This window comes from Onychostoma macrolepis, chromosome 01, assembly GCF_012432095.1.
Source record: "Onychostoma macrolepis isolate SWU-2019 chromosome 01, ASM1243209v1, whole genome shotgun sequence".
Classification (NCBI taxonomy): Eukaryota; Metazoa; Chordata; class Actinopteri; order Cypriniformes; family Cyprinidae; genus Onychostoma; species Onychostoma macrolepis.
Genome location: NC_081155.1, coordinates 22,881,472 through 22,891,607, shown reverse-complemented (window position 1 = coordinate 22,891,607; position 10,136 = coordinate 22,881,472). Strand labels below are relative to the sequence as shown.

At 36.1% G+C, this 10,136-nt stretch overlaps 1 protein-coding gene across 1 annotated transcript; it reads right to left on the bottom strand.

The window, feature by feature from the left end:
* Nucleotides 1-6,027: 6,027 nt before the first annotated feature.
* LOC131543860 (serine/threonine-protein kinase pim-1-like) lies at nucleotides 6,028-8,996 on the bottom strand. Its single transcript, XM_058781677.1, has 8 exons — nucleotides 8,708-8,996; nucleotides 8,293-8,511; nucleotides 8,003-8,112; nucleotides 7,788-7,838; nucleotides 7,295-7,673; nucleotides 6,974-7,150; nucleotides 6,702-6,790; nucleotides 6,028-6,527 (listed from the first exon to the last, which is right to left on the bottom strand). The coding sequence occupies exons 1-8, from the start codon at nucleotides 8,994-8,996 to the stop codon at nucleotides 6,516-6,518; spliced, it is 1,326 nt and encodes a 441-aa protein (XP_058637660.1). The 3' UTR covers nucleotides 6,028-6,515.
* Nucleotides 8,997-10,136: the final 1,140 nt, after the last annotated feature.

The following is a 10,136-nucleotide window of genomic DNA, read 5'->3' as shown; positions in this document are numbered from 1 at the left end:
CACCATAAAAACTGTGGACAGCTCCCTCTAGTGTCAAATCATAATCAGTTCAAATATATGTTTTCATATGAAATGCATCAAATTTATTGAAACGTTTAAATAATAGTAAGTATAAGTTCTACTTTATCAAACATTTTGCATGTCCTGAATATTTAAATGAAGTTATGTTATCAGCCATGATTTCGAGTTAACGCAACATCCATCCCTGTAAAATAACAGTATAAAGAGAATCATGTCCATCAAAAAACTAGGGACAGAACTTTCTTTCGTCCAAGAGAGGGGCCCGAAAATTTTTTTAATAAAATAAAACACAAAAACAATATGCTGTTGTTTAATATGTAAAAATTGGACACAGACAATGCAGAGCTGGGAGGAACACACTGGAGACAGAAGGTAAGTAAACAGGTTACTAGCTGTAGTAGCATCAGTCCACTTCAAACGAAACGAGATCGACATTGAACTGGTGTGAGGTGTGTGTGCTTTTATATGCTGGCTGATGAGGGTGCTGATAATGTGCAGGTGCGTGCCATTAATACTCAGGTGATGGAATGCGTTGTGATTGGGAGGTGAATGAGCCTAGCTCTGGGTTCCTCAAATCTTACCCTGGAGGTCCAATCCACTGCATAGTTTAGCTCCAACCCTGATCAAACTCACCTGTCTGTGATTTTTCTAATGATCCTGAAGACACTGATTAGCATGTTCTGGTGTGTTTGATTAGGGTTACAGCTAAACTCTGCAGGAAAGTGGATCTCATGGGCCAGATTTGAGGATCCCTGGCCTAGCTGATCCGTGACAATATAATGTGATATATGAAATAATATATTTTGATATATGGGACTCTAGTGCTTACATTTTTCAATATTCTGCAATATATGCATGAACCATGTATAGCCATATATTGATACATATAAAATATATATTTAGCAATAAGACAGAAACAATACAGTACATAGCTTTATTAAAACACTCATTCCTTTTTATTAACAGATGGGTTTACACACAAAATTAAATGTCTCAAAAATACATTCCCAATATGCCTACAAAGGTCCCCAATTCTATACAGATTCAGGCAAATTAACGTCCACATTTAATCATTTATGCAAAGCGACTTTAATGAGGACAATAGCAATCAAACCAACAAAAGAGCAATAATATGTAAGTGCTGTGACAAGTCTCGTTAGCCTAACGCTGTACACATAGCAAGTTTATATATATATATATATATATATATATATATATATATATATATATACTAATATTTCACATACATTTAATAAATATACTAAATGTATGTGAAAATACATTTGTACTATATATATAGTACAAATGTATTTTCACATACATTTAGTAGACATTAACAATATTATATTTACTATATATTAATATATACACACACATGTATAGTCACATTACGGGATATATACATACATATATGGATATATTTTACAAAATATATTGGTCAGATTTGGTTATATATATGTAACATACATATATGGATATATATTACAAAATATATTTGTCAGATTTGGTTATATATATGTAAAATATATATATATTTATCTATAAATTAACCAGTGTTGGGTTAGTTACTCAAAGAATGTAATATATTACTCACTACTAGTTACTCCTTTCAAAGGTAATATTGTTACTTATTACTTTCTGGCAACAGTAATTAGTTACACTACTAGTTACATTACTTTTTCTTCACGCCCCACAGAAGCTGTAACTGTGTATCTTCCAGATAAAATTCTTCTAGAATGTTACTAACAACATATTTCTGCCTCATCATTTGACCAAAATCCACATTGGATCGCAGTCAGAAGTTATTACAAACACTCAATAATTCAATAATGAAATGCCTTTAACTGAAAATTGAAAATTGAATGTTTAATCTTATCATTACACATTACTGACACTCTATCCTCCAATTTGATACTGTTAAGTGCTTTGACACAATCTGTATTGTAAAAGCGCTATATAAATAAAGGTGACTTGACTTGACTCAATAGTGATTGATAGTGGCATTCAAGTACAAGTGTTGTATTAATCTCATTAATTGTCATGTGTAGCTTGAAGTAATTTTTCTGTTACCCATATGCGATTAAATTTCGTTATGTATTTTATCAAATCACATGAGTTTGTAAGAAACTGTTTAATTTTCAAAAAATATTTTAAATTATATTATATTAACATGTCTTTTCCTCTCCACCTGTTTTTTTCTGACCTTGCTGACCCAATGAGCATTTCGCTGCCCAATGATCATGCCTTAACTTTGCTAATTCTATTATTGCATTAGTATTGCATCCTTCTCATGGGCATTTAATAATTTTTAATTAGAGTTCAATCTCTTTTTTGGCTCATTTTATCTGTAAAGGAAAACCTGCCTAATAATTCTGCACACCTGAAATAAGAAGTTTCTGACTATCAGCCTTCATGGACAATTATATATCACTTATAAATTATTAAATACAAAATCAATAGTAGTTATTAAGATTGATGTGGTTTGGAATTGGTCAAATGTTCTTGGAAAAAAATGACCAGAATATCAACTTGCCTAATAATTCTGCACACACTGTATACTTTCTATACCTGCATTACTGGAAATTGCTTCTTAGGAACTTTGCAAATATGGCCACTGAGTGAAGACTGGCCTTACAGGGTCTTTGGAAATGCTCACACATGGAGTTCTCCGTCTGTTTTAACCTTCATGCAAGCATACCAAAACAAACACACACTTTGACTACTTTCTACAGACCACAGCCATTTTGCTTATATACTCTGTGTTTGTTCTCTAGGTGACCAGAATGCTATAAACGACCTCATGCAGATGAGACTGAGTGCAGGAGGAGGGGGTGGCATGATGGCCGAAAAATTGGAGGTTGGGGGTTTTGTCTTTACAGCTCTGTTCCTGTTTTAGGGACTCTGATAGTCCAGATCAATTAACAGTGTTGGGGGTAACGCATTACTTTTTTATTTACAAGAAAATATCTGAGTTACTTTTTCAAAAATGTAACGCCAGTTGCTTTGTTTTCCCATTTATTGACTGACAAGTCTCCTGTCCCCATGTTGAGAGAAATCGGTAGTGTTCACTGCGTGAACATGATCTTACTGTAGTTCTAGACTAAATGTGAACATGCATTAATTCATTTCACTTGCAAAAAAAGATTCAGTATTCATCTATAATTAAAACCATGAAATGCAAACTCAGAATATGATGCAAACCTGCCCATCCCATTTTATTAACCAATGTCTTTGCTGCTGACCATTGATGATCCAGTTCAACCATACTAAGCAAAAGTGATTTTAGATAAACTAACAATTGTGCTTCATTGTTTTTTTTTTTATTGCTGAAGAGTGTTGAACCTTCTCCTGTACAGACGTGAATTTACTTTTACTTCAGCCTGAGGCTTGTTCATTACACTTTTTGGTGTGAAAGGGCTTTTACATTTGCTATAAATAGAACTCTTTGTTAATAACAAACAATCAAGCCCTGCTCATAATTAAAAAGGTACGCAAAAGTTGTGTAATGCATTACTTCCCATAAAAAGTCAACAAGTAATGCAATTAGTTACTTTTTTAGGAAGTAATGCAATATTATAACACACTTTCCCCAACACTATTAATATATTGATCTAATATACTATGTAAACCTTGTGTTTTCTGGGACAAAATGGCATGCAAAAGAGTTTGTAAGAAACTGTTTAATTTTCAAAAAATATTTTAAATTATATTATATTAATATAATGTACCACATGCCGATAATGCAGTATTTCTATCTGCTTTTCCATATTCCAAGCTTTCCTGCTGCACTGGGGACATCACATGCATGTACGAGTCGTGAAAATTATGAAAATAAATCTAGGAATTATTTGATTGTTGGATTTTAAATCAGCGGGGTTGAGGCATCAAAAGTAACTAAGTAACTAAGCTGTTTTATGGAAAGTAACTGTAATATTATTAAGTGTTATTATTGCTTCAGTGTTGTCACATGAAAAGATGTGAGGGGTGTACTCACTTCTGTGAGATACTGTATGTTAAATTATATGTGTAGCCAATATTTATATATTTACAAATATATAATTCCATATATGAAAATATATTAAAATAAATATTTACCTTGAATTGTGTTCATATATTGATAATACATATTCCCATATAAATGTGACATATTCCCCAATATATGGAAAGCGGCAATTCCTTATGTATTATTCAATATATTGTAATATATTACCACAATATATTATTCTATATAATTACCAATATACTGAAATTTTGTTTAATATATTGACCGTTCATATATAATAAAATATATATTTCTTTCTTTCCGTAAGGGATGGCTTGAGGAATAAAAACAGGAGGGAAGTCACTGGTTCACTTCTTTAGGTGCTTCGGCTGAGATTTTCATCTGATGTTATCATCAGTGTGGAGAGCAGGATGTTTGCTGAGGTGATTGGTGAAGGTCAAAGCGATGTAGTAATGTCTTTTAAGATGAAGATCATAAATTATAGAATGACACAACAGCTTCTCTCACAGCTTCTCCTTAATCTGGTGGCCCATAACCGTAATGTAGGCTTAAGTTTTCTCAACTCTGACCATCAAGGTATGCTGTACTAAAGAGTTTACAGTAGCTCCAACACTGATCAAACAAACCTGCCTGTAACTTCCTGAAGAACATGATTAACTAGTTCATATGTGTTTAATCAGGGATCAAACTAAATTCTACAGCACAGCGGACCTCAAGGTTGGAAAAAAAAAAAAAACTGCTTTAGGCCAACTGCCATCTCATACAATAGAGGCCTACAAAATGTAATTATATGAGGTTGGAGTAGTCCAATGCAAGTAGTGGTCACTACAGGTTGGAAGTGGGGTTGTGTCAAATGGTTATTCCAGGTGGCCAGTAAGAAAAAAAATCTATATTTTTTTTTTTACATTTTATGAGAAGGAATAACAAATCTTATTACACAGACAGAGTGTTTGTTTTTGTTTTAATATTTTAAGTAGTTTATGAAATGGCACAGCTTGAACACCAGAACTGCCTCTATTGTGTGTTTGTTTTGGAATCTATTCTTTTATCTGTCCTCAAATATTGTTTTAAAAGATAAGTGATCCCAGAATTCTCCTAAATGTTATACTTTTTGAGAGACTTCAGTGCTTCACCTCAATGCCCAAACTCAGAACAGAAAAAGTGCACATTTTACTTGTATGGTCACTGTAGTGCCTACATGCACATAATTTAAAAATGACAAAATAATAATAATAATAATGTCTATCACTTATTTATCCATGGTATCACAACAAGTAAACCATGAAAATTGAGTAATAAACTTCAACCATCCACTACAGACTTGCTTTTCACCCACTGATTTTAATATGTAGATTATGGATATATTATCTATATTATAGATCAGTGTTTCTGTACATATAATTGCGCTGTGGTGAACCCTAATAGGAGCAGCCGAAGGAAAAAGATAGAGATCGATAAGTGCTTCTGCCATGATTCAAATCAACATGTCCCTTTCAACAGCACACCTCAGCAACTCATGTATCATCTAGAATACCAAGTTTACCACTTGTAAATACAACTTTACTTGGTCATTCATGTGCTCTGAGCTGTTAATTACAATATTTCTGACTCCACTTGAAAGGCACATTAGCTCCAACCCTAATCAAACACACCTGAACCAGCGCATGGTGTTCAGGATTACTAGAGGGGGAAAAAACTGCCAAGTGTGATGGAGAAGGGTTGGAACTGAAGTCTGCAGGAGGGGAGCCCTCCAGAAGACATAAGACAACATTTTTAAACTTCTACCATTTCACGCAATTAAGAGTTTTTTCCAGTCACTCTTGGGCAGGAATAAGGAACCTCCGAGGCCTCCATGACAGGGAGCTCTGCTACCTTGTCGGCTTCAACAGGAAATGTTAGGAACCATAGTAGGAACCTCTGAGGGGGATGAAGTGGTCAATTGTTTGGACTGGAGAGGCAATCAAATAAACTCTGGGACTGGAGAGGCTGAGATAGGAGCTCTTGAAATGGGTTAGCGGCTCTGGCTGGGGCTATCCATGGCAGGGAGTTTAGGACCTGGGTAGCCATGACAGAACTTTGGAGACTAAGATGGCCGTGGCAGAACTACTGCCTACAGTCACCAAAACAAAAAGCTCAGGGGCATCTTTGACAGGAAGCTCTGGATAGCCATAACAGATCCTCTGGGACAGCCAAGATTGAAATCTGGCACTGGTGTGGTTGGGACAGCAAGCTCTAGCAGTGGGCAGCAACTCTGAGACTGGGGTGCCCATCATAGGGCACTTAAAACAGTTGCAAACAAACTATGTACAGAAACCTATGTACACATCCCTAGGCAGCAATAACACAAGACACAAACATTGCTGCTTCAAGCTTGTCAGCCTCGCAAGACGCTAAGGACTGGAGGGATGGAGGGGCCACTCGTGTGCTGACACTAAGCTGACTAAAGAACACTTCCTGGGTGGCCGTGGCAGGGTGCTCTTGTCTCCACGACTTATGGGATGACCTAAAACAAAAACAGAAACAAAATCAGGTTTATTGACTAAATACCTTACATTTACAACAATTTTGACTTTGGCATTCATTACTTAAATATACAGCAAATGAAACATCTAAAAAAAGAGTAAAAACAATTAGATTTATCTTGTTATCTCTATTATTTTATGTTGATCATAGGCACCTTAAACCAGTCATGGAGAAGGAGCCTGTCAAGAGGAATTCTCTCCTCAGGGTTGGGATGCAGGCAGGCGTTGATCAAATGGCTGCATTCTGTTCAGAAAGAAAAGAGAGACGTTTGACTACTATCTTAAACTTCCTTTACACCTACTCACCTGTTCACAAAAAAATCCAGCAAGATGGCCATCTTTTATAAATCCACTTAGCTCAGATGTTACTTTTTCTTGTTTTTCTATGATATAGAATTACTGTTGGCCTTGTTTGTGAAGATTTCACCTTTTGACAAGCTGGGCAGATACCACAGCCAGTCCTTGATCTTGTCCAGATCAGTGTGGTCTGGATAATAGCCGCAAACCAAAGTGTACAAAACGACCCCCAGTGAAAACACTGTTGCATGCCGTCCGTTGTACTTGCCCGTCTCTAGATATTCAGGGGGGCAGTACTTCCTTGTGCCTGGAGAAAAGAGAATTGTTAGTTTGAACTGCCACAGCATGTTTTCTCTGCATCCATTAGCATGTGCAACATGACAAGTTTGTCCGTCTACACTTGAAAGTTAAAAATATTGCACAAAATCTCAGCCACCCAGATAATACATACCACTGAAGGTGTTGTATGGCATTTCATGCAGCAGGTCCCCGCAGCCGAAATCAATCAGTGTCACGTCCAGGGAGTCCGTGTTCACTAACAAGTTTTCCAGTTTGATGTCTCTATGAAGAACTCCGCGGCTGCAACATTTGTCAGCAGCCTCAATGACCTGCTGCATCACATGCCGTGCAAACTCTTCGTCAAAGATGCCCCCACAGCACTCCGAAAAGACGGAGAGATTCTCACAGGGCGAGGGGCGCTGCAAGACCATAACATAATGGTCGGGGAGCTCCTGCCAGTCCAGCAGCTCAATGATATGGGGTGAGCTGGGACCGTTATTGGCAAGGACTGTCAGGCCGATTTCCAGGGGAACGGGTTTGGCATGATCATGCTAAACGAAAGACAGTTTTTTAATAAATAAGTAATTTGCCTGGCTATGATTAAAGTTGATATATTTAAAAACAGAGACTGAGAGGAGATAACACAGAGAGTGCAACCTACTTACAATGTTGATATATTCCATGTTTTCCGTTTTTCTGGCAAATTTCAGTGCCACCTGATCAACAAAACAATGGCCAACAATGTCCTGTTGTGAAATTAATGTCTAGTCATTAATATAAAACTATGTAGATCATGTTCTGATAGTTTAAACTGCTCTAAATCATGTACACAAGACAAAACAATAATTTATTAGATAGATATCATATTAAAAAAAATTACCGGAAGGCCATCCTTGCATCGCACTCCCTCAAAAACAGCACCGAATCCTCCTTCCCCCAGTTTAGCGCCAATGTTGTAGTTCAAGCAGATGTCTATTAAAAGATTAAACAATTTTCACATTCTCATATATGATTAGTTTTAATGGCCTAATATTAATTGAGAAACTGTATGGAATATTTGTGGTGATACTTTTTTCCAATACATAAACATATACATCGAGCAGCCATAAAGTACATGTAGGCCCACATGTAGGTGTGTATGTTTGGGATTATGGCAATAAACTCACTCACTCTCAGTGCTCATGACCACGTCATTGTCCTGTTGTTCTGTCAGCGGGGACACAATCTCACCTTCTGACAGATTAACTGGACTATCATGAACACGAGGCTCAAGATGCTCCTGCATCTGCTGCTCCTCAGAAGAGGAGAGGACGTCGGAGCTGCTGCTAGGAGCTTCCTGATGAGCACAGTCCTTTGTAGTGCATGTGATGTTCTGTAGAGAAATCTGATCTAAAGAGGGGAATAGAAATCAAAAGATTGAATGACCATAAAAAATAAAACTATCTCTAATATGTATATCATCACAGCAGCATTAAGAAACTTTTATATATATATATATATATATATATATATATATATATATATATGTGTGTGTGTGTGTGTGTGTGTGTGTGTGTGTATTTAACATAAAGTTGATGTGATTTACCATCAGTAGAGCACCTAGAAGATCCAGCCTGCTCCAGTTTCTCACCCTGAGCTTTCCCGTCCTGACCAGCTCTTGGGCGAGAGAAGTGGAAACAGGCCAGCCTCCTCCAAAACCTCCTTTTCTTCCTCACCCTCTTCTTCTCTCTCACCTTCCTCTCTCCTCTATCTTCCTCAGCAGTACCAGCAAGCTGATGAGGATTTGGCGTGTTTGACTGAAGTGGTGTACTTAGTTGGGAATTGTACACACACTTGTCTACCGCTTTCTTCACACAAGATATTTGCTGACCCATGATCACACGAACACACAGGCTCTCCAAACCCACAGAAGTAGGCTAATATTGGAGTTTCATGTCTTTACATACTCTCACATTCCACAGCTGTCAACTTCCAATTCTGAATGTGACATCATAAGGGAATCGCGCAGGAAAGAATCTTGTCATTATAATGTCTAATGTTGTCCATTTATATAATTCAATATTTGTAGCCTATCTAATGATACGAGCAAATCAAGTATCCCCAAAAAGACTATTTCTGAAATGTTGTTTACCGCACACGGCTTTAAAAAAAAAAAGAAAAAAAAAAGTTAAACAAATAAATCTTGAATATTAATATTTGTAATTAATTTTCACTTCATTAAACATTACAAGCACTTTTCAAGCCAAATATTTCCCAAAACTATGTTTGTAAGGTTTTAAATGTTCAAAACGTAGCATTCATGCTGCTAAATTGTATACAATTATGTAAAGTTTCACTTTAAAGTCTCTGATAACTCTCTAGGCTATAAAATATTATATTCGCATACTGTACCACAACAAATGTTGTTTTTAAACATTGCACAAACTCTAAAGTCATGCTTAGACAATGTAAAAACAAAACTAAAGAAAACAAACTAAATCTTCGTGTGTTTTTGGATAAAGCTGATTATATTTCGCTGCATTCCTGGAAATAATGTTGAATACTCTTAGGATACAACAACAATGCTTTATTGTTTCAAACTAACCTTCCATACTTAAGAAAACAAGAATAAAACAATTTTGTCTTAAAACCTTTATTTAATTAAATGTAGTGACCATTGGGTTCTATTCTTTTGTGTTTCTCTAACAGTCTTCAGAATGATGTGATAATTTTACACTTTTGAATATCTATTTTCCTCATTCTCTCTCTTGGCTTATTGAAACTTCATTGGCTATTCGAAGATTTTTCCCTTTAATGGTTGTGTTTTCTCTCACTGCCAGAGGAGGGCGGCAAGACAGCTTATGGTGTCTGGATCTGGACAGGATACAATGCAGGTCAGGAGTCCAGTAGTCTGACGAAAAAAAAAGCAGTTTTAGAAACAAATGTTGTCAAGTGTGTTGTTGGCATCTATATATTCATACATCATTACTTCCTTTAATATTATTTAATTTATTTAATATTCTGTTCATTCTTAA

What these genes read in the sequence shown, in the direction of transcription:
- LOC131543860 (XM_058781677.1), bottom strand. Translation starts at nt 8,996, where the DNA reads ATGGGTCAGCAAATATCTTGTGTGAAGAAAGCGGTAGACAAGTGTGTG. An exon ending in GATGCAAGGATGGCCTTCCG is followed by an intron (nt 7,839 to 8,002) that starts GTAATTTTTTTT and finishes TTTGTTGATCAG; the next exon opens with GTGGCACTGAAATTTGCCAG. An exon ending in TCTGCCCAGCTTGTCAAAAG is followed by an intron (nt 6,791 to 6,973) that starts GTGAAATCTTCA and finishes CTTTCTGAACAG; the next exon opens with AATGCAGCCATTTGATCAAC.